Raw genomic sequence first — 25,082 nt, forward strand, 5'->3', positions numbered from 1 at the left:
CAGTCAGAGGTGGTATTTGCCCGTTCTCCGAACTACACAAAATTTCTGCTACTGGTTCTCCAAACTGCCCAAAAATTCTGCTACCGGTTCTCCAGAACCTGCTGGATTGGACCCCGATGGAATCTGAATGGAAAGAGATGGAATTCTCATTCCAAGAGAATTGCCATCTCTCTCAAGCCAATTGCTTTAGGTTTCCAAGACATTTCTTTTTTGAGATTAGGCAAATGAAATCAAGGACCAGATTCTTTTGGATTCTGGTTATTGATTCAGATCACATTTTTTTTTATTTACATTTATACTCCACCCTTCTCCGAAGACTCAGGGCGGCTTACACTATGTTAAGCAATATTTGAATTTGAAGGCTGAGTTTTAAAAAGCCAAGAAACAAATGTTAGCAAAGAATAGGTTATTAGATATATTCACAGAGCAAGAAAATTCCTATGGTATGTTCTATATTCCTGGTCATTTTGTCCAGTTGTTGGTTAGACTCCTTTCTTTTGTTCTATTAGTAGAGTCTTTCTTAGTAGGCAACAGGGCCAGTCAGTCTATCTTGTATTGACTAAAACAATTTTTGCTGGCATTTTCCCCTTCATCTTTTTCTTGGTACTAGACATATCTTCTCATTCTGAAACACTAAGGTTTGGGTGATAGTGAAAAGAACAATACTTGTGTTTACAAATGAGCTTCAGAACAAATGAATCTGTTCCCATGGTAGAATTCCACCTCCCTCTGTCTCTCACCCCAGAGTGGTTTGTCCCTTCCAGCCATTCTGCGGTTGCTAATGGTAACCAGATGGCCCTTTTTTGTTCCCTCAAAGGATTACGTTTAACTCAAATTGTATGTTGTACAAATTAACAAAACTATGGTTTACTCTGACAGTTTTACAGGCCTAAATATCTAATTTGGACTCTTAAAAAGTGGATCCAGGCAGGTCTCTACTTTGCCCCTTAAATTTAGCACCTGAGGAACAATAACTTATTAAACATAAACAGGATTTTGCCATGGGAGAGAATGTGCCAATTGGTGCAGCAGCATATCCCAAGGTAATACCGCTTTTAAACTCCGCATAAACTCCTAACAGTTTCCTAACCTAAAACTAGACCGTAGGTGGTAGAATTTTTTACGATATGTTATAATAGTGCAATAAATCTGTTAGCTTAAAATCGAATCTCCGTGGCCTTTTAGAGAAATCATCATTAAATGCAAGGCCCTCTTAATGATGCCATCTTGGTGAAATTGTTTAATCTGCAAAGAGGGTGAAAGGTCACCAAATGAATTTTTTATAATACATCAACTTGACACGCAATAGGGAAAACTGTAATAGATAAAAGCAAAGGAAAAGGGCACTGTCTTCTTCTGATAGGTCAATAGCAGCCAAGAGAGTCACTCATCCTTCCACTTTTCCTTCACTGCTCTGCTCCTTTCCCATTTAATATGGACACCCAATTAATACTCAGTACCATAGACAACCTCATTTTAGGTGAATTATAGCCATTTCTTTCCCCCTTCCCTGAAATGAAAGTGATCACAATACATCATAGCATTGTGCGAATTAACGTTAATTGATTCCAGTTACCAAGCATCAATGGGCCACTTATATAACCTGGGCCTTATTGGGAGCTGGAAGGGATGGAAGGAAGATTAGATTGCAATGTCCGTTGCTTTGACGACGGCAGTCAGCTGATGCCTTGTTAGGGGGGTTGTACGCTTCTATTGCAAGCCCCAGTGGGGTCGTCAGTAAACTGGAGTGATGTCCAAACATCATTACATGCTGCTTCGATATTAAAGCAAAGGGATTAGCACCTTATTGCAAGCAACCTGGATTTGTCATTGTGCTGTCCTTATCCAATTTCCAGCTGATAATGTGACTATGGCCTGCAGACACAAGGTCCTCCAGCAAAGATATAAAAAATTCCAACTGCCCAACAGCTAAAGTATTTAACCCTTCACCTGCTGTGTTTTTGGCCAATTAGCTATTGCTTTCTTTAAAGAGCTGTGTTAGGCAGCAGGCTGTGGCAAATGTCATGTGGGCCCTGACGCCCTCCACTGTGCCTTAATTTCAGGTTGCTTCTAAATAAGCACATAGAGATACCGTTCCTCTTCTCATAGGTCTAATGTATGTCGGTGTTACCACATGTTGACTTCTGATATGAATTTTTAGTCTACTGAATCAAAGATAATTGAAAAGTTCTCATCTCAGAATATATTCCTGTTCCCACTGTAATTTTATTTTGTTTTTTCCCCAAGGTGCGGTTTTTTATAGTTTGCACCCACTCCGGACCATTATAAAATTAGTTCAGTACATGTATGCAAAAATTGTTAAATGAATTTATTATCTCAACCGCCTCGATGTCCCATAAATACAATAGTAATGAGAACAACACAAGGATAGGATTTTGAATGTGGCAGTTGGGTTTACCCTTAACTTAGAACTTCATTTGTAATATGAGCAGGTCACAAAAACAAAATTCTAGTAGGACTTAGTTATTTTTTTTTTAAAAAAAGAAGCCTACACTTTCTTTTCTGCATTGCTTCTTTTTCCTGAATTTTGATCACAATTCGGGAAAGTGAGTGTATCTTAGAAAGTTACAAGAGGAGATCAGAAAAAAAAATCTTTTGGAGATTTGAGTTCCTATTAAGTTTAATAGATTAATAGTCGACACTGATCATTTTATAGCTATGAAATGGGGTAATATCTATTAATAAGCAAATTCAGGCTGATATGGCTTTGTTACAGATGAGTGTATACCAATACTTCTGATTCCAAAATTTAGAAGAGATATAAACCACAAATTAACATGGTAATTTTTAAATGACTGAAGCATAAAGAAATCCAGTAAAATTGTATAAAAGCAAATACATGAATTTTAAAGAAGAATTAATTTGCATTAACAGACTCTCCCCATAAGATCTGGCACCATTTAGGGAAAGAATGTTTGGCCCAAGGGAATTAAAGAGAGTTCACAGTTAATCTGGTCCAAATAAAAAACACCTGTGGCTCAGAATATGTTGAGTAATACTGATTCCAGAAAGAAAGCCTTTTAAATTAACAATATTACTGGTGCCAAATATATCTAAATCATATTCTTATTAGGGAATAATACTGCAAAGAAAAGTGCTGCTTCTGCCCAAGTCTTTGGACATCTTTGGAGGTCTTTCTTTGGATCTCTCAACTAACTGAAGTTGGACAAAAAGCTACAAGGAATAGAGTTTTCTTGGCTGTGCCATTACCAGGGAAGCATGCATATAATTGTGTCAGTAACAAAAGAAAACATTGATGTTCTCACATGCATTGCTATAGTTTTCAAATCAGCTTGATTTTAAGTCGTTTCAAATTCCAATGTTGTGTAAGGTTTTCTTAAAAAAAAAAAATCTTTGAGTCAGGGTGGCATTTTCAGAAATGGTTGTCATTGCCTCTTCCTTGGGCTGAGAGGAAGTGATTCACTCAAGGTTACCTAGCTGGCTTTCATCTATCACTAGATCAAACTGACTTTCTAGTATTTTGATATGATCTATGGAGTCAACTCTGATACCTGGTAACTGGAGGAACAGCATCACACAATTTTGTGACTGAAGAAATGATAATATTCCTAAGAATGAGTGAAAGTGACTGGCCCAAAGTAACTTTTATGACTAAAGCAGGACTAGAAATCATGGTTTCCCAACTTCTACTCCAATGCCTTTCATCATTACATCAAACTGATCCTCTTTTACTATTTATTAATTGCATTTTATTATCCCACAATATAACTCTCTTACATTAACATTTAATGTTTTAGCCATTCTGTAATCCAACCAGAAAAGTATGGTTATTGAATAGATTAAAAGCATTGTAAATAAAGAAGTATCAGGTAGTGGATAAAAATAATCCAGTGATTCCTAATTCAGTTCAAATAAGATTAAGAAGAGTTTGTCTATAACATACCCAGCTATGCACTTAATTGCTCCAGCCATTTTAAGGGTGATATCTGTGGGACTTTTAAGAAAACTACTTTTGCTCAAGACTCTGAGGCAAAGAATGCAATAAGCTGCAACCATTTCTCAGTTGAAATCCATCATGGCTGCCATAGAGATATTACAACCATCCAAGAAGCCATTGTTATAATGTATATTAATTTCTTCCTTTTGAATTAGTTCTCTTTTATTAAGAAATGTATCATTGCATAAAGGGGTGTTTTGTCTTAATTCTTTTGTAATAATTACCATAGATTGTTCTGAAATGATGTTTATGATGCTAGACAGCAATCTCCACAGTGAAGAAACTTTAACCTACCTTACCTATGGCTGAAATGTGAAATACTGAGCAAATATCAGAATGTGCAGATTGCTGTTTTGCACTTCGTCATATTACGGTGTCAAAAACTTTGTCCCAGGACCTGTCTAGTAGTATCATTAGTGCACAATTGACCAAAAATAATGGTTAACCACATGGGTCTGAATGTGTTACTGAATCCTTGTAGGGAACTTCTATAGAATGGATAATTAAGTGAGTGAGCCATATAATGCTTCCTAGCTGTATTATCTTAATAAAATCTTATCCAGTCTACTACAAAGAGGTGGGCAAGGAATGGATTGAATGAAAAATAAAATGCATTTAAAAATGTAAAATAATAAAGGTGGGAGATAGATAGATAGATAGATAGATAGATAGATAGATAGATAGATAGATAGATAGATAGATAGATAGATAGATAGATAGAAAGAATAACCTGACATGAATGAAATAAAACAGATCAGAAATAAAACAGGTGAGAAACAAATCAGAACGGGCCTTTTTAGTAATATCTATTGAACTCCCTACCCCATTCCAACAGAACTATGCCTGAGTAGCCAAGAAAAATTCTTTACATTTACATTTGATTTTGCTAATCAAAATCAAAGCTGCTAATTTGAAATGAAAGTAGATGCAGTTGAATGTAGTCTAGATTCCCAAGAGGAAGGGGCTCCATTCCAAAGGGTAAAGAGAAAGCAAAGAATGGAGAGTTTGGTAGGGAGAAAGAGGGTTAACACATCTCCTCCAGTGGTGGGTTGTCCCCGGTTCGGACTGGTTCTATAGAATCGGTAGTAAAACCGGCGAGAGGCTCCACCCACTAACCCGAACATCATCAAAAGCGATCTGCGCATGCGCACGGGCACGATGCAAACCGGTAGTAAAGGTAAATAGAACCCACTCCTGAGCTCCTCCCTTCACAGAGCAAATACAAGATGCATGTCTCCCAGTCTTTTTATTTGCTACAGACCTGATTTTCTTCAGCTGAGGAAATATTTGGCAGTGACCGTGCAAAGTCCTGCCAAGTTTTGAGCCTGTTATCTCATGTCCAATTCCATTGCCAAAACTCACTGACAAAGTCCGTTAACCCTCCAACAACCAAGCTGCAGTGCACCCTTGGTAGCTTTTTTGTCCATCACAAGGGCCACAGGGCAGCTCCACCCACTTTTATACCCTGTGGGGTGTGGCTCAGTGATTCAGCAATCTCTGAGCCTGCCACACCTTTTCCTCTGCTGTGCACGCTTATCCTTACATCCCTGCCTTGGATCCACCCAGGATTGATCATCAGCTGAGACTTGAGGTGTTGCCAGGGAGGAGGAGGAGGGTGCAAAGAGGGAGGCCTTGTCAGGGGCCTCCTCCTGGCCTGCAGCTGGAACTTGGGGCGGTGGCAGCGAGGAAGGTCCTGGGGAGGGATGCCTTGCTGGCTCCTCTCCCTCACTTTCCCAGTCACTCTCCTTCATGGGAACAGGCTCGATGGCCGGAGTCACAACACAGAGTATATCTATACTTATGCAAATACTTGGCAAGCTTCTGTCTATAAGTGAGGAACAATACAGGAAACTATTCAGAAATAACTCCACATTCTCTCTAAGTTCTGGGGGAGGGGAACAATACGGAATCTTAAAATGAATATATAACCAAAAACAACAAACCCAAATGAATATGTTTCGTAATACAAGAACATAATGTAAAATGTTTTATATATTCTTACATTCAGAAATAAATTCCCTTCTAAAGCTACTTGAGGGCTTATTGTGGATGGTAACTGAGAAATAATCCCCTATCCTGTTCAGTGGCCCTTCATCTAAGAAAGGACAACAATTCTCTGCTTGTTTTTAATATTAGTTTTGACACATTAAAAATATCAGTATTTAACAATTACTTACCTAGAATTTTCTGTTGTTGGAACTGAAGCTGAGGAAACCATCACCACCAGAGAATCAACTGGCAATCTGAGAATATGCTGAAGTGTCCCAATTTGTTGGGCATCAATTAGCGTACTGGCCAAACTATTTAATCTGACACTTGGATATGAGGATGCAAGGTTATATTTTAAGACGTGTAACGGATCACTGATTTCAAGGATCAGCACTCTCAAGCCATGCATTACATGGGATGGATGCAAACTCCCTTGTCGGCTGGTGCTATGATGAGTGAATATGCATGACCTCTCTGGAGGACACCGATATTTCTTCTTCATACTATTGTCTGCAATAATCCTTAATGTGTCTTCATTTCCTGAAGTACGGGAGACTGCTCTAATTTCATCCTGCCCAATCTGTAAAAAACTTGCCAATTGTTGAATAAGCACTGCCTGAGCTTTCTCTCCAGTATTCTCTAATATGGTGAAAGCAATATGAAGAGCATTGTGTGTATGTATTTCTATAGGTTCATCCCAGTGAACAGCAACATACAGAAGATTCTCCTGAAAATTAAAGTAATTAGATCCTGTTGTGGCATTTTCCAAAAAAAGGCTGGGAAAAAACAAGACTGGTTGGATAGTGTTCTCTTTCACAAAAACATGAAAGCTTCTTGGTTCATCATAGGAGATAGCTACAAGTACTCTGACAATGTCGTGACCACCATTAAAGAAGAGTCTTAATGACCAAGGAACTGGTCCAGCAAAGCAAATCGTTGAAAGGCTGTTTGATGGCACGAGAGAGTAAAATATCACAGGAAGTTCTTTGGCGCAGAAAGATCCCTCTGATGTGGCTTCACTGAACATGTCCACAAAGGTATTAGCTATCAATACAGGTGGAGAGAGCTTCCTGTGTTCTGAATCCGTGTCCATATTTTCCAAAATCACCATTGCATGATCAGTTTCCTTACAGAAGTAAGCATTGGATGAAGACTTGAGAATGCATTTTCCTTCTTCTCTGTAAATGCCTGTTAAATAATAGTTTTTAAAAAGCATGATCAGCACAGATTTAACAACTCTTATAATTTTAGTCACCAGTCTTCCAGAACCAAACATTTTTCTCAACACAGTTTTTGAAAAGCAATTTTATGTAATTTCAGTTTCCATCAAATCTGTTAGAAATTCTAGAGATTGGTGGGGAAAGGAAAAACAACAAATATTCATTTATCTATTTCTAATGAGAAAAACAATAGCATAAAGGCATTTTTGTTTTTAAAAAGTTGACGTTTATTTTAATTTGTGATATATGCAGTCAGTTAGATTATTAATGTGATCAGACTAGAAGAAATTTATATAACTTTGGCAAATATATCCTATTCATTTGGAGAACTTCAAATCTGAGACATTTTGATGTGAATTTATTCCATCTATTTCTGCATCAATATTTTTAAAACAAACAACGATACCAAAACTGTATTTTTTCTCCCCGACACTTGTATTTTATCCTAAAATAGACCTTGTATTCTAATATACATATTTTCATATGCAAAAAAGAATCTGTATTCACAGAATGCTATAGTTTTCTTGAACTTAAGACTCCCAAAATTCAAAGACATGCAAAAGCTGAAGCATAACTATGTTCTGATCGACATAAGCTGAAAAAATGCAAATCACATTTGTTCATTTATGTAGCTTAAGAAAAAACCTCCAGCATTGTTAGCTGATATTCCTACACAAAGCAGGATTTGAATGTTATATTTAATAATGAAAATAAATGAGTAAAGATTCTGAATGGAGCAGTAACTAAAATATGGTTTGGTGAAGAGACTGTGTTTGGAGCAGGGGCTGAAATTGATTTTCCTCATCCTTGGGGGAAAAAGAGAAGACATTCTTAAGGATAGTTCTAAAATATTTAAAAGTTACCATTAAAAAGAGCTAGTGTGCTTCAGTTTCAACAGTAAATTGTGGCTTAGAGCATATTGGTTCTCAAGAAAAAAAAATGCACAGCAGAACATACTACATTTCCCAGAAGAACCTTTGCTAGAGATTGTTATTGTGAAAGAAATTAACCCAGACCCTCTCTAGATTCTTCATTCTTTCTTTTAATACATAACTTTAAATACAGAAAGTACTTCATAAGGAATAGTTTTTACGATGTTTTGCTTCAAATCATGCTAAGTAAGAGTGCATTCACATGCTGCATATATCTGCTAGTTGATCAGATGAAGACATCAAACTGTTGCCTTTCAAGTAGCCTCTACTTGAAATGTAGATTAAGTATTCTACTTTGCAAAAAATAGCACGACCATTTTTGAAATAAAATTGGAATTTGGTTGGGCTTGTAGCATCGCTGCTCCAAATATGCCAAAACAGTGTAGTACTATACTTTATTATTATTATTATTATTATTATTATTATTATTATTATTATTATTATTATTATTATTATTATTATTATTATTATTTATTATTAAATTTTTATACCGCCCTTCTCCCGAAGGACTCAGGGCGGTTTACAGCCATAATAAAAAACAAACAGCAATATACACATAAAGCCATAATTAAAAAACTTATTATACAAATGGCTGAATTGAAACATTAAGAATAAAACCCCAAATTATAAAATGTTAAAACATTAAAACTAATTAAAATCCTATTAAAATCCTATGCCAGTCCTGCGCGAACAAACAAATAGGTCTTCAGCTCTCGGCGGAAAGTCCGAAGGTCTGGCAGTTGCCGAAGTCCAGGGGGAAGTTCGTTCCAAAGGGTGGGAGCCCCCACAGAGAAGGCCCTCCCCCTGGGGGCCGCCAGCCGACATTGCTTGGCGGACGGCACCCTAAGGAGTCCCTCTTTGTGCGAGCGTACAGGTCGGTGGGAGGCATTCGGTAACAGGAGGCAGTCCCGTAAGTACCCTGGCCCTAAGCCATGGAGCGCTTTAAAGGTAATCACCAACACCTTGAAGTGCACCCAAAAGACCACAGGTAGCCAGTGCAGACTGCGCAGGAGAGGTGTTACATGGGAGCAATGTGTGGCTCCCACTATCACCTGCGCAGCTGCATTCTGAACCAACTGGAGCCTCCGGGTACTCTTCAAGGGGATCCCCATGTAGAGAGCATTACAGTAGTCCAAGCGAGAGGTAACCAGAGCATGAGTGACCGTGCATAAGGCATCCCGGTCAAGGAAGGGGCACAACTGGCGAACCAGGCGAGCCTGGTAAGAAGCCCTCCTGGCGACGGTCGTCAAATGATCTTCAAAAGACAACCGTCCATCCAGGAGGATGCCCAAGTTGCGCACCCTTTCCACTGGGGCCAATGATTCACCCCCAACAGTCAGCCGTGGCTGCAGCTGACTGTACCGGGGTGCCAGCATCCACAGCCAGTCTGTCTTGGAGGGATTGAGTTTGAGCCTGTTTCTCCCCATCCAGACCCGTACAGCTTCCAAACACCGGGACAGCACTTCGATGGCTTTGTTGGGATGGCCTGGGGTGGAAAAGTACAGCTGCGTATCGTCAGCGTACAGTTGGTACCTCACCCCAAAGCCATTGATGATCTCACCCAGCGGCTTCATATAGATGTTGAACAGGAGAGGCGAGAGAATCGACCCCGCGGCACCCCACATGTGAGGGGCCTCGCGGTCGATCTCTGCCCTCCTGCCAACACCGTCTGCAACCGGTCAGAGAGATAGGAGGAGAACTACCGATAAACGGTGCCTCCCACTCCCAAACTCCCTAACCGGTGCAGCAGGATACCATGGTCGATAGTATCAAAAGCCGCTGAGAGGTCTAATAGGACCAGGGCAGAGGAACAACCCCTGTCCCTGGCCCTCCAGAGATCATCCACCAATGCGACCAAAGCAGTCTCCGTACTGTACCCGGGTCGGAAGCCAGACTGGAACGGGTCTAGATAGACAGATTCCTCCAGGTATTGGGGTAATTGACGTGCCACCACACTCTCAACAACCTTCGCCACAAAGCGAAGGTTGGAGACAGGACAATAATTTCCTAATACAGCTGGGTCCAGGGAAGGCTTCTTGAGGAGGGGCCTCACCACCGCCTCTTTCAAGGCGGCGGGGAAAACACCCTCCATCAAAGAAGCATTTATAATCCCCTGGAGCCAGCCTTGTGTCACCTCCTGTGTGGCCAGCACCAACCAGGAGGGGCACGGGTCCAATAAACATGTGGTGGCATTCAACCGCCCCAACAACGTGTCCATGTCCTCGGGAGTCACAGGGTCAAATCCATCCCAAATAGTCTCAACAAGACGTGTCTCCAGCCCCTCACCTGGATCTACCCACTGTTGATCCAATCTGTCCCGAAGCTGAACGATTTTATCGTATAGATAACCACTAAACTTCTCAGCACGGCCCTGTAAGGGGTCATCCCGCACCTCCTGATGGAGGAGGGAGCGGGTCACCCAAAACAGGGCCGCCGGGCGGTTATCTGCCGACGCAATGAGGGAGGAAACGTAAGAATGCTTCGCTTCCCTCAGTGCCACTAGGTAAGTCCTATTATAGGACCTAACTAGTGTCTCTAACTAGTACAGAAGCACAAAGCTGAAGCCTGAAGATGACGAATGAGACTTCGTCGAAACGTCGCCAAGACACTTCCAATTTTATGTGGGAGAAAACCCGAATAACCAAAGACCTACATATATATATATATATATATATATATATATATATATATATATTTATATTCTAAAGCATATAGAAATCTATAAATTGATGATGGTTACATGCTTCATTCTTTTGAATGATGAAAGTTAAGTTAGTTGAAAGTTAAGAAAGCTGAGTTAATTTTATACCATTCCTCGCAATTTACTGGTCATTCATCCAGCTGTGGAAGAGACCATTTGAGCCTCCAGTATGACCCTAGGCAATGAGACAACAAGGATCCCAGGAATGATTCCCTTCTTCAGGTTTCCTTATTTATACCCATATAGCAATGCAACACCTAAAGGGCCTGAATGCTGCTGGCCAAAATACTTCAGATTCTGTAGGAGCATTGTTTCTGCATTGCTTCCTCTATAGAGCTAGAGGTGAGAAAACAGAGTAGGGAGATGAAATGTGTTAAGCCTTAAAATATGCTTAAATAAAAGCATTCTTGATACCATTGATGGTACAACACTAGTGGGGAACTGGCAGCAAATATGCTGGGCCAAGGCTGCATCAGTTGCTATTGCTGCCTCAGCAGCTCCCAGTTTCACCAGGTCATGTTTACATCCAATTCTCCAGCTTTGCAATTTCATATACTACCATATCCTGGACTGGGGGCAGAGGCATTTTTTATCTAAAGAAGGGTTTTGCCTGTCACTTTGAATCCACTTGATCTGGACTCTATGCAATACATGTTGTCACAAACATTTCTGCATAGGCATGGATGCTCCATGCAGGTGTACATAGTACAAAACTAAATAAAATTAAAAAGTAGCTCTCCAGAAAGAGAAAATACAGCTGGCAGCATTTACCAAATTATAAAAGATTGTACCTGTGAAAATCAATTAGCCTGCATTACATCCCCCCATCCCACCCCAGCACCCTAAGGTTACGATGGATCTTTTAGTTTGAGGGGTTCTTGTCAGGAAGGAACTGAAAAAACCTATTCAAGTTAATCATTGTTACCTGATCCCAGCAGACAGCTGAGCCAACCACTCACATCCACGCTCCACAACCACCCATGTGACCTGTCTCTTGCACATCTCACTTTTGAGCCAGCCTCTCTTTGAAATGGCTGGGATCTCCATTGCTCCTTTTGTAAGCAGGTTGCTAGAAGCCGGATATGTCCCTTTCTCTTGCATTGCCCCCAGCCCCTCCTCCTTCTAAACGGCCTTATCTGCCAGTCACAATTTTTGCGGCCAGCAATTTTGATCACTTTTCAAATGAAACCCATGCTGGCCTTGGTAATCATAATGTCATTTACAATTTGCCACAAAACACGTTTATTCAGTTAGTAGCACATCGGAGAAAAGAGAACTCCATATGAACTCATCGCTGAAGGCCTAATCTGATTATTTCCTCATGAAAATCCAAGCAGGGGTGCTCGTAAGCGGGGCTGGGAAGGGAAGAGGAAAGGGAGGCCTGTGTGCAGCTGACTCTCATCATCAACACAAATAGATAAGTGACACAGGGTGTCAGGGGCAGCATCTAATTCGCCTGCGGCTCTCCTTGGAGAAAAAGGCCAGAGTGGACAGGCCTTAATAAATACTGATTCACCACTGAGGATTGAGGTGACACAAGCTATTTACATTGAGGATGAAGAACCACACTGATACATTCCAGAAGCTTCTTTCTAAATGATCAAAATTAAACCAAACTGGTTATGTTTCTGTGTGCAAAAAAAAAAAAAGGGGGTGGTGGTGGTGGTGGAAGGGAAGGTAAACTGGCATTCAAATACCCACTGTTATACACTTGTGCCATGAAAAGTCGGGAAAACCAAAATGAAGATGAACTCCCGGGATCAAAAAAATGGGAGAGATTTTCAAACCTAAGTGAATGCATAAGATCAGAAAAATGAATATTTTAAATCTAAGTGAATACATGTGACAGAAGACTTACATATGTATATGGTTTATTGATTTATTTAAAAAAATACCATGTATTTTTGTTTATTCACTCACAAAATCCTGAACTTCATGGCAGGATATTTGCACATACTGGGTGACACAGAAGCCTGTCCTGCATCCAAGAAGAGACAAGCAACAATATGTCTGCTAACTTTCTTTTCTCTTTTTCTATTTAAAATAATGCACTCTCCCGTTTGCATTTTTTTTTTAAAAAGCACATCTTCACATCAAATTTGTTATTTTATTTAATTTACTTTTTAAAAAAAACCACTCAAATTGCTCACAGGGTTTCTGACAAATATTAACTTTGTATCAATATTTGCCCTTCCTGTCGTGAAATGAGGATTTTCCACCTCATTTCACATTTGAAAAGAAAAATATGCCACGGGGGTCCTCTATTTAGGAATAAAAGTACCCCACACAACTCATGTCCTTTATTTAGAAAAAGGAGAAGAAGGAAAATGTTTTAAAAATGTTCCTTAAAAATAGATGTGATACTTAAAGGCACAGAGACCTTTGCTGTCTTCCAACCACTTCTGTCACCTGCTTAAATTTCTATCTTTAAAACTGAATGAAATACATTAATATTAATAAATTCTCCTTCGGGTTGGCACAAATGTTTCCTGCAACTAATTTCTTCCGTACTGTAGTTTTTGATAGATTTCAAAATACATACTTGTAAAGAACAACACAATCGTTTTTTACTAAAACAAAGAGATGTCATCAAGTTTCTCTAAACGGTATCTTATCAACATAAAATAAATGTCATACAATGTTATTTCCACATAGCCAGATTTGCCAGTCATATATTTCTAATGCAAATACAAATGCAGGTACCCAGTAAAAATAAAAGTAGTGACATAATTAATGGGGCACTAGGTACACATTGTAGTTTGGTTGCCCTAAGCAAGCCATAAGATATACTCCACCATTAGAAAGTGAGACAAATAATTCAGTAAACCATATACAGAATTACATGTTTATTTTCCTGCTGTCCATAAATATCACAATAAGATCGTGCTGTGGATCTGTAACTTGGAAAAAAGTAGCCACTGAATCTGATTTTAACTAAATACTATGCAAACAAGTATTAAACAGCACTTCTTTCAGTAAATATAAATTTTTTTATTTTATTTTTTGTTTACATTTATACCCCGCCCTTCTCCGAAGACTCAGGGCGGCTTACAGTGTATAAGGCAATAGTCTCATTCTATTTGTATATTTTTTACAAAGTCAACTTATTGCCCCCCCAACAATCTGGGTCCTCATTTTACCTACCTTATAAAGGATGGAAGGCTGAGTCAACCTTGGGCCGGGCTTGAACCTGCAGTAATTGCAGGCTTTGTGTTCTTAATAACAGGCTTTACCAGCCTGAGCTATTCCGGCCCTTGTTTAAGCTGACAAATTTTCCAAACAAGTATATTTTATCTATAGCTTCCACAATTATAAATGTTTCTGTAACCAGAACACACTTTTTGTGAATGCAATTTAAGATAAGAAATGTTTTAAAATGAATGGTAGTGGAATCCAGGAATTATGTGGCAATACAAGTCACAAGATATTTCAATTCACACAATTGTTAATGCAAATAAATATGGGGCACATTTCTCCTATAGTCTTCATTTGCGTGTGAAACCTAATTCAAATCTCAGTTTCTCTGTATTTCAATTTAACCACTGTGAAATGGCAATAATTCCATACAGGCTAAATCTGTTAATCATTATTCCCGGAAATGTAATGAAAAAGATAAATTTAATCATATCTGTGCTTAGAGTTAGTTTCAGGGATGCGGTGGCTCACTGGCTAAGATGCTGAGCTTGTCGATCAAAAGGTCGGCAGTGCTAGTGCTCCATAACAGGGTGAGCTCCCGTTATTTGTCCCAGCTTCTGACAACCTAGCAGTTCAAAAGCACGTAAAAAATGCAAGTAGAAAAATAGGGACCACCTATTTTGCTGTAAAATGACCTTAGATGGTATGCGTTGTTTGTTGTGTTTTGTTTTGTTTGTATGTATTTGTGGTTGTTTTTTATGTTGTTTTTAAAGACAAAACTGTTTAATAAAAAATATTTTTTTAAAAAAATAGGGACCACCTTTGGTGGGAAGGTAACAGCATTCCATGCACCCTTGGTGTTTAGTTATGCCGGCCACATGACCACAGATATGTCTTCGGACAGCACTGGCTCTCCGGCTTTGAAACGAAGATGAGCACCGCCCTTTAGAGTCGGGAACGACTAGCATATATGTGCAAGGGAAACCTTTACCTTTACCTTAGAGTTAGTTTCAATAGGCTGTCCAGTATATGAATGCTAGGTGAATCTGGGATTCAGCAACAAGTTTGTGCAAGTGAATGGAAATGCAGTTTTATTTTTTTATTGTTAAGTTCTACACAGAAAAAACAACAACTCTGCCTTCTTAATGTGGGAGAAAGTGGCTTAGAAACTTTACATGAATGCAGTATGACCAATACTTTTAAGTGGTTTTTGAAAACAAGTACAATGCAAATTGATAATTAAACTTTGAATATGATATTTAAGATATGAAAATACTGTAGCTGATGTACCAATATGGAAGACTGCAATAATGACTAACTATTTTGTACAAATCTCTCTCAAACGAGAGAGAGAACAGAATGATTATCAAGCAATAAATTTCATGTGAAAAATTCATTCTCAGCAATATTTTCCAGAATCTATGCCAGGATCTGACCAAGTTGCAGAAATCTTCCTAATATATAAAGACCATGTCCAGACAGAAAGAAAGCAATTGCAAGTCATTTTCACATTATTAGTAATATAACTACATAGATATATCCATGAAGTCACCTGAGATGACATCATTTTTCTTTAGGCCTGAACAGAAGTATTTCTGAATTTTAGTACATTGTGAGGATATTTGTCCAGACTTAAGTAGGACCTTTCATTATTAGAAACCAAGGAATTCTGGTAAATATTTATCCTATAAATCCAAATAATTTTTCCAGGCACATGAACCTCTATTCAAAATCACACACACAGCACCAAACTGGGTTCATCCTTAATTCAGCAATTCATATTTTATTTCTATGTTATATTGCTTTTTTTTATTTTTTTATTTACATTTATATCCCGCCCTTCTCCGAAGACTCAGGGCGGCTTACAGTGTGTAAGGCAATAGTCTCATCCTATTTGTATATTTACAAAGTCAACTTATTGCCCCCCCAACAATCTGGGTCCTCATTTTACCTACCTTAATAAAGGATGGAAGGCTGAGTCAACCTTGGACCTGGTGGGACTAGAACCTGCAGTAATTGAAGGCTGCTGTGTTTTAATTTTATTTATTTATTTATTTATTCAAATTTGTATACCGCCCTATCTCCCGAAGGACTCAGGGCGGTTCACAGGCACATAAAACATTTATATACAATTAAAATAACTATTAAAAAACTTATTCTAATGCCAAATATTAAAAATATAAATATAAATCTTAAAACCAAATTTAAACCCCTGTAAATTTAAAAATCTATAAATTTAAAATCTAAAATCTAAGCCAGTCCTGCACAGATGAATAAATGCGTCTTAAGCTCGCGACGGAAGGTTCGGAGGTCCGGAAGTTGACGGAGTCCTGGGGGGAGTTCGTTCCAGAGGGTGGGAGCCCCCACAGAGAAGGCCCTTCCCCTGGGCGTCGCCAGACGACACTGTCTAGCTGACGGCACCCTGAGGAGTCCCTCTCTGTGAGAGCGCACAGGTCGGTGAGAGGTATTCGGTAGCAGTAGGCGGTCCCGTAGATAACCCGGCCCTATGCCATGGAGCGCTTTAAAGGTGGTTACCAACACCTTGAAGCGCACCCGGAAGGCCACAGGTAGCCAGTGCAGTCTGCGCAGGATAGGTGTCATACGGGAGCCACGAGGGGCTCCCTCTATAACCCGCGCAGCCGCATTCTGAACTAACTGCAGCCTCCGGATGCCCTTCAAGGGGAGCCCCATGTAGAGAGCATTGCAGTAATAACAGGCTTCTTACAGCCTGAGCCACACCGCGGCCCTTGCTTGCTAAGACTTCCTGAACTAATGACATAACCATTCATATAATCCAGGTCATTGTGCAGAGAAAGATGCAGTGTCATAGATATCTCAGAAAGGCTTCATGAGATTTGAATTAGGATTTTGAATTAGGAGTTTATTAGGCAATGAAGAATTGTTAGCAGCCACAACCTGATAATTTTCAAACACCCTTATAAGCAAACTGGTAGCAATCTGATCTTAAATTTATGACTGAGGACTTGATAAATCTCATACTTAGAATTTTATTTCTAACTTTTGGTTTAAGACTTTGTTTGATTTCTGCCATCGGCTATACCAGTTTATTTTTGTTTGGTTTTATTTTAATCTTTAAATGAAATAGATTTTTTATATCTTTGTATATATAAAAAATATATATACAAAGTACTACAATAGTAGTATTATAATGTAATAGTATTACAATAGTAGTAACTAGAGAACCTACCCATAGATTATATATGGGGGTTAAAGTTGGGAGGATTAAAGTTAGAATTACTGATATTTAAAGTTAGAATTACTGATATTTAAAGCTTACGTGAATGGAGGGAACCTTTGGTCCAGGTAGAAGTGGGTTGGTCTTGAAATTTCAATCCCTTCTCAAATCCATATGGCATCCTTTTGATTCCAAGTGTATTTAAACTTCTTCCAGTATTGCCAATAATGGAAAATGATAAAAGAAAGGGAACTGAGATCAGGTGGGATTTTGTGACTAATTTTGATAGCTTCCAATAAGGTCTTTCATTTATTTATTTATTTATTTATTTATTTTATTTAATTTTTATACCGCCCTTCTCCCGAAGGACTCAGGGCGGTGTACAGGCAAAAATAAAAACAACACAATATACAAATTAAAATACCTTTTAAAAACTTATTAAATTAGCCTGAAATTAAAATTTTCCATACTAAAAACCCCATTTAAAATTAATAAAATTTCCCCTTAAAACTAATTTAAGCCAGCCCCGCGCGAATAAAAAGATGTGTTTTTAGTTCGCGACGAAATGTCCGGAGGTCAGGTATTTGACGTAAACCCGGGGGAAGCTCATTCCAGAGTGTGGGTGCCCCCACAGAGAAGGCCTCTATTTCATCACAATACTTTCTGTATATTAAGTATTTCATATCTCATTCTTGATCATTTCTTAAAATCTATCAGTCCATTTTATTTCTTAAAATCTATCAGTCCATTTTATCCTAAAGTACTCTAGTTATAGAAGGATCTTCTTTGGATTTTATCTATAGAATTATTTATTAGATTTCCCATTCTCCCCCCCCCCATTTCTTTCTTCTCTTCTGGCTCAGGAGCATTTAACATTTTAATGTTATAGATCATGTGCATTTGCAAGCATTTGAATGACTATGTTTGCCTGTGATTGATGTATATTTTATGAGACTATTTACACACACTGTCTGTAATACAGTATATATGCATCTGGACCCTTTGTAATATGTTACACCTAATTTTTGAATTCCATCAAACCTCAAGGACTACTTAGGATCCATAAAACTTCAGTTTCTGCAACTGTCATTGGCCTATATCTTTTATACCTGCATATTTTATCAAACTCTGTTACAACAAAAAATTAATAGGTGTTTCTTGATTCTACCATTGTGAAAAGAACATATTTAGTAATTCAAAAACTCAAGAGAATGCTCCACTTTGAATCTGAATTGAAGATTGACATTTACTCAAGGTTTCAAATTCTCATTCTTATTACTCTTTTCTGAGAGAGTCCCAGTTTCTTTAAGTCCTTTTGTGATTTAATAAAGTGATATCATTATTTCCAAAGCTAATTATTGTCCTGCATTTCTGAGACATTTAAGAGTCTGAACCAAAGGTGCTTTTTCAAGAGGCAACTGGACCTGGATGACTGAGAATCTCCATAGACATTAAGAGACTGAAGTTGCATTTTTTTGGCAGCCAACACTGCTTTGGAATAACTTCCTAATGGAGATCTGATTAGCTCTCTCCGTAGCTCGTTTTTAGAAAAATGTTAAAAACTGAATTATTTCAGAGAGCTTTTTTAAAAGTTTATATCTGACACCATTTTACTCTTTTTTCTTTCCCTCTTATTTCTTATTTTGATCTGTTATCCTTATCACTATTGTTATATTTTATTCATTGTTTCTCATGGTTGTAGGCTTGTATTTTTATGTTGTTTTTGCAAGATAACATAAAACTGTTTCGGATTAAGTACTTAAGTACTGGGTGAATGGCTGATAACAAGAAAACCAAACTTGTATACAGACACTTGAGTCAGAATAATGAATAGTCAGAAAAACAAGTTCTCCTAAGAATTGTGAGCTGGAGCAAGAATCCATCTGCAGAGTTATCTACAATTTCATCCAACCTCTGGCAAGTGCTATTTCATCACTAGAAGCTTCAAAAGCCCAGTTAGAAGAATAAGAAGGAAGCTCCCCAAACACACCTAGGATAGTTTAACATATTGTCAATTAAGTAGGAGTCCCCTTATCACAGAAGACATCACTTGGAGTCTGAAATAATGTAATTATACCAATAAATAAATGTCTATTCAATTTGTAAAACCCCATCCATGCCTAGAGGACAGTCAAGGCACCTAATTGTAAAACATACCATTTTTCTAATTAACATCTGAAAAAACAACTACCTATATAAAGCCACATAGTCCTTAATATTTGTTGGTTGACTACCCTTGTTTTGAAACTGAAGTGTAATATTTTCATCATTTTTGTTCTTTTGAAAGATAGGTATTTGTCTTGATAAAAGGAAAAACCAATGAAAAGGGGACACCCTGCAGCAGATTCAGTTTTAATTTTATTTTTTGGAAAGCCAAGAGGGTTGGATTTAAGTTCTCCACTGACTCTAGCATCATAGCCAATCTCACATTCCTGTAACTGTTGGTGCTCTGTGGAACAGCACTAGCATTCAGACACCAAGAGGCCTAGAAACTTAAATGTTTATGAGGCACATAATGGAGAGGACCTGCTGGGTGGGGAGGTCATTGTACCTGATCATGTTAAATGAATGCAATGTAAGTTAATTGGGGCGGGAGGGGGAGAGAAAAGACAATGTGTGGCAATTAGTATGAATAGGTGATGTTGGAGGGGAGATTGCCAAGCAAGGGGAGAAGTCAAATGGGGAATTTGTCTGGGAATTTGGCACAGGAAAGCAGGGTCTAACCTTATCTAGTCTGGCCCAGGTGCAGATTGCCAGTCTGGAAAGATTCCTGTGAAATAGGCATGAGCAATAAAGTAGCTAATTGAACTCTGCATGGGTGGATCTGGTTGTTTGTACCTGACAGATGGAAATACAATAATTCAAAAATCATTTCCTGTCTTATGGTAGCAATACATTTCGATAAATCTGCAGCAGGGGTGAAATCTACTTACCTTACTTACTGGTTCAAAAGTGCAGGCGCTTGCACGTGTGCGCACTTCACATGCGTGTGCAGACCTACTGCGCATGTGCAGAAGATAATGAACACATTACATCCTGGTTAAAACCAGGAAGTAACAACACCCAGGCGGGATCTCCAAACTAACCTCCAAGATCACTACCGGATCACCCGATCCAGTGTGAACCGGGAGGATTTCACCCCGATCTGCAGCCTGATTAAAATACCTTCTAATGCAATTAGTCCTTCATTGTTTCCTTATAAGCAACTTCCTTCCACATCTCGAGCTGAAAATACCCAAAGTCTTTCTCTTTTCTGTGTCACAGAGTTTTAATGTTCTATATTATCCTCTCCAGTTATTTCTGCTTTAATTTAACCTAAAGCTCACCAGTTTATTTCGACAGACCCAGAGACATACAGAGCTGCCTCCAGCCCTTTCGCCAGTTCTGATTGGTTGCTTCCCACAACAGAATGCAAAACTGCATTCTTTTGAAATGCGCTGCCAAGCCTGGGCTCCTTCGCCATGGCATGATAAACACATCACTTCTGTTTTGAGGATGAAGCTTTGATTTCATTGGATGCCAGATCTAAAAACAAATGAGGGTTGTGCTCCAAGCTGCTCCAAGCCTTCTAAGCTGTAGCTATAATGGGATTTGAATGGGAAGTCCTGGACACAATAAATCTGTGCCATATGTGACTATTTCCTGTGTCAGTTCCTTTCTCATAACCAGTGGTCTTTCCCCCCAACTTCCCCCCCCCCATCTCATCCTTTCTTTCCCTTTCATGACCCCACACCGGGACTCTGAAATCTTGCATGGCTGCTTATCCGCCTGGGGCCCTTCCACAGCAGTTGCATAAATAAATGAATTTGACAGCAAACATCATAACAGTTAGCAGGAGTGTGTGTACTCACCACCACTGCAGCTTTGCTAGAGAAATGGAAGAGGAAGGAGCTTGTTTGTTACTACAAAACAAAAGTATGCTCTTTGACAAGCAATGGAAGAATTAGTAAAATAAACTTGCAAGAGAATTGTTACCAGGTTTTGTTTTAAAGCAAGATGATTTTAAGGCTCTCATCTCTAAATGTATCTTCTCTCTATCTCTTTCTAAAAGATAAACTGTGGAAAGGGAAATAAATTCCCAATTGAAGGTTGGGAATCAAACTCAGCCGTTCCTAAACAGGCCCAGTGTAAAATGGGATTCATCACACATACAACCACTCCTGCCAACTACATCGGAAACTTTTCTCAAACAAGCACCTTTGAAAAGGGAGGATGATGTAGTCACTAAAAGTGATGCTCAAGGCAGAAGGATCTTGTCTCTCCTAGCATTCCAAACTGAGCTGGGAGAAAAATGATGCAGGAATGTTCATGAGTGTAATGTATTACTGTAAGTTTTGGCGGGAGTTTTAGGCGGGAAATATCTCGTTCCTGATTGGTTGCAGCCTCAGGCTGAAGTGTATATAAGGAGAGGTTTTTCTCCAGAGTTTTGCTGGGTCACACTATATTAAAGAGCTGTTGTCACTAACCTGGTCTCCTGCCTCGTCAATACCCGAACTTAACATTGGCGACGAAGGTGGGATCTTGAGGCAGAGCACCAGAACAGAGCTGAACTCACTACGAGAATCAAACCCAGCAAGGTGATAGCGAATGCAGCGATGACCGGCTACACGCCACCCACTCCGTTTGACCCTGCCCAGGAAACATGGGGAATATATATGACCCGTTTCGAAAGTTTCCTGGAGGCAAACGAGTTACAGGGAGTCTCCGACAACCGCAAACGGGCTTACTTCATAAGCCACTGTGGGTCCGCAGTCATCGCCGTCGCAGAAGCCCTGGCGGAGCCAACACCGCTACACTCCGTGTCGTGGCAGACCCTTCAGACCCTCCTGAAGAATCACTTCGCACCGGCCCCGTCCAAATACGTACGACGGTACGAGTTTGGGGAGCGAGGCAACAAGAAGGCGAGTCTATCAGCGACTACATGGCAGCCCTGAGACAAGCCTCCAAGCATTGCGAGTACCGCGATCTGGACGAAGAGCTGCTGGAACAACTTATACGGGGGTCAGAGACATCCGTTTGAGGAGACGGTTACAGCCAAGAGCAACCTGACATTGGCAAACGCCTGGACGAAGCCAGAGCCCATGAGATGTCCAACCATGCAGCAGACACCTTACAAAGCGACTCACGCCGATGGCGGGCGCAAAGCCGAGCACAGTCCACCACGAAGAAACCTATCGTGAGTCAACCAGCGAAGAGGAGGAAGAAGTCCACTACACCGAAAATCGACAAGGAAGACCCGGAGGAATGCGGAAGCTGCGGGGCGACATCAGCGCCAAAGATGTAAGTTCAGGGACGCCATTTGCGGCGGTGTGAGAGAAAGGGCACCTGGCCCAAGTCTGCCGAGCACCCCAACCTTCCGCCGAAAATTCAAATCGCCAATCAGAGCGGCTCTGAGTCAGAGATGCAAACCCCACATTCCCGCGAAATTTCAAACCAGCCAATCAGAGCGAATCGGCAAGGCGACCGCGATTGGCCAGGAAAGAAAGAGCGAAGTCAAACCGAATGACTGTTACCATAGACCACGCAGCTACCCGCATCAAGAAAAGATCTTCACAAACCCGACAATTGAAGGCGTACCGTGCCGACTGGAAGTAGACACAGGATCCGCCATCACAATCATGTCCTGGGACACTTTTGTGAAAGCCTTGCCGACATCGCAAAGCGCAAGCTACAGAAACAACGGCCCGGGTGCAGGATTACCAGGGCAACCGCATCCCTGTTCGAGGGACAACGACCGTCGAGGTCAAGTACGGAACATACGAAAAGACCCTGCCCATCACGTTAGTCGAGGAACCTTGCCAAGTTTGCTGGGGCTAGACTGGTTCCGGGCGTTGGGAATGGGGTGACTGGCGCCCACCGAGCGGATGCAACCTGCAAAACGCCCTAATGGAGGAATTCGCAGACGATTCGAGGACCGTTAGGCAAGTACAAGGGGACCCCTATATCCTTCAGTTTAGACCCCAAATAGCTCCCATTAGGTTAAAGGCAAGGAGGGTTCCTTTGCACTCAAACCTAAAATCGACAAAGAGTTAGATAAATTAGTCAGCCAGGGGATACTAGTGCCAGTTGACCATGCCAAATGGGAGACGCCAATCGTCACCCCTATAAAACCAGACGGGTCCATAAGAATTTGCGCTGATTACAAGGCTACCTTGAACAAAGCATTGCAAAAGAGCGCCTACCCAGTTCCAGTAGTGCAACACTTATTGCACTCACTAGGGCACGGACAAGTTTTCGCCAAATTAGACTTGGCACAAGCTTACCAACAGCTACCCGTAGATGCTAGCACAGCGGAAGCCCAGACCATTGTAACGCACCGGGGTGCCTTTAAGTGCACCCGGTTACAGTTTGGGGTGAGTGTGGCCCCGGGGCTATTCCAAAATTTGATGGAGCGACTCCTACAAGGGTTACCGGGAGTCGTGCCCTATTTCGATGATGTGTTGGTATCAGGGGAAGATTTAAGAGAACTGGGGAAGCGATTAAGGAAAGTTTTGGCCATTTTTAGGACGGCAGGATTAAAAGTTAAAGCAAGCAAGTGTCAGATAGGGGTCGAATCTGTTGAATTTCTGGGTTATAGAATAGACAAAAAAGGGATTCACCCCACTGAGAGCAAAGTCAAGGCGATAAAGAGAGCCCCAGCACCCAAAAACAAGACAGAACTCCAGGCTTTCCTGGGTCTGGTAAACTTTTACGCCGTGTTTTTAAAAGACAAGGCAACCGTTGCTGAACCGTTGCATAAATTGCTTGGAAAAAACACAGTTTGGTCATGGGGAAAGTCAGAGAATAGGGCATTTGAGGCAGTAAAAAGTTTGCTATCAAGCGATAGCCTGTTAATACAATACAATAACAGGCTGCCGTTAGTATTGGTTTGTGATGCGTCCCCCTATGGAGTAGGAGCTGTACTTAGCCACAGACTCCCAAACGGCACAGAAGCCCCTATAGCGTTCTACTCACGAACGATGTCCCCGGCTGAGAGAAATTACAGCCAGCTAGATAGGGAGGCTCTCGCAATAGTGTCAGGGGTGAAAAAATTCCACGAATACGTTTTCGGGAGAGACTTTGACATTATCACTGACCACAGACCACTATTGGGCTTACTGGCTGGCGACCGCCCAACGCCAGTGGCACTATCACCCCGGCTGACCAGATGGACTATCTTTTTGGCCGCCTACTCTTACAAACTACAGCATCGACCGGGAAAAGAGCTGGGGCATGCGGACGCACTGAGCAGATGCCCATTGCCCGGGGAAATCGAGGACCCTACTCCGGGCACCCCCGTTCTACTAATTGACTCTTGGGACTCTGGGCCAGTCACATCGCAGGAAGTGGCTCGGGCCTCCTACCGGGACGTTGTCTTAAGAACTGTAATCGGTTGGGTTCAAAGGGGATGGCCCGCTGCGCCGGGCGACCGTTTTAGAGAATTTGTAAAGAAAAGAGGGGAATTGTCTGTGCAAGGGGGGTGCCTGCTCTGGGGGGATAGGGTGGTAGTTCCAGAGAAGCTGAGAAAAAAAGTCCTGGAACTACTGCATGAGGGTCACCCAGGAATTGTAAGGATGAAGGGGCTAGCCAGGAGCTATGTCTGGTGGCCCCTAATGGACAAGGAAATCGGTGACAGGGTTGGCCGATGCCAGGTATGTCAGGAATCCAGACCACTACCACCTACGGCCCCAGTGTTGGAGTGGGAGAAACCCCAAGGCCCTTGGTCCCGCATTCACATTGATTTTGCCGGCCCTTTCCACGGCCAAACATTTCTAATTGTGGTGGATGCATTCTCCAAATGGCTGGAGATCATCCTAATGAAATCCACAACCGCGGGAGCCGTCATTTCAGCACTAAAACACCTATTCGCCACGCACGGGCTACCCCACACCTCGTGTCCGATAACGCCCACAGTTCACTGCAGCATTATTTGAAGGGTACCTGGCTGAAG

At 40.8% G+C, this 25,082-nt stretch overlaps 1 protein-coding gene across 1 annotated transcript in view; it reads right to left on the bottom strand.

Annotated features, from left to right (window-relative positions):
• PKHD1 (PKHD1 ciliary IPT domain containing fibrocystin/polyductin) overlaps positions 1–25,082 on the bottom strand; it is a 292,871-nt gene that overhangs the window by 25,300 nt on the left and 242,489 nt on the right. Inside the window, 1 exon segment of the mRNA XM_058181645.1 lies at positions 6,157–7,156. Coding sequence (XP_058037628.1) covers positions 6,157–7,156 — 1,000 coding nt within the window.

The sequence above is a fragment of the Ahaetulla prasina genome, chromosome 1 (genome assembly GCF_028640845.1).
Source record: "Ahaetulla prasina isolate Xishuangbanna chromosome 1, ASM2864084v1, whole genome shotgun sequence".
NCBI lineage: Eukaryota > Metazoa > Chordata > Lepidosauria > Squamata > Colubridae > Ahaetulla > Ahaetulla prasina.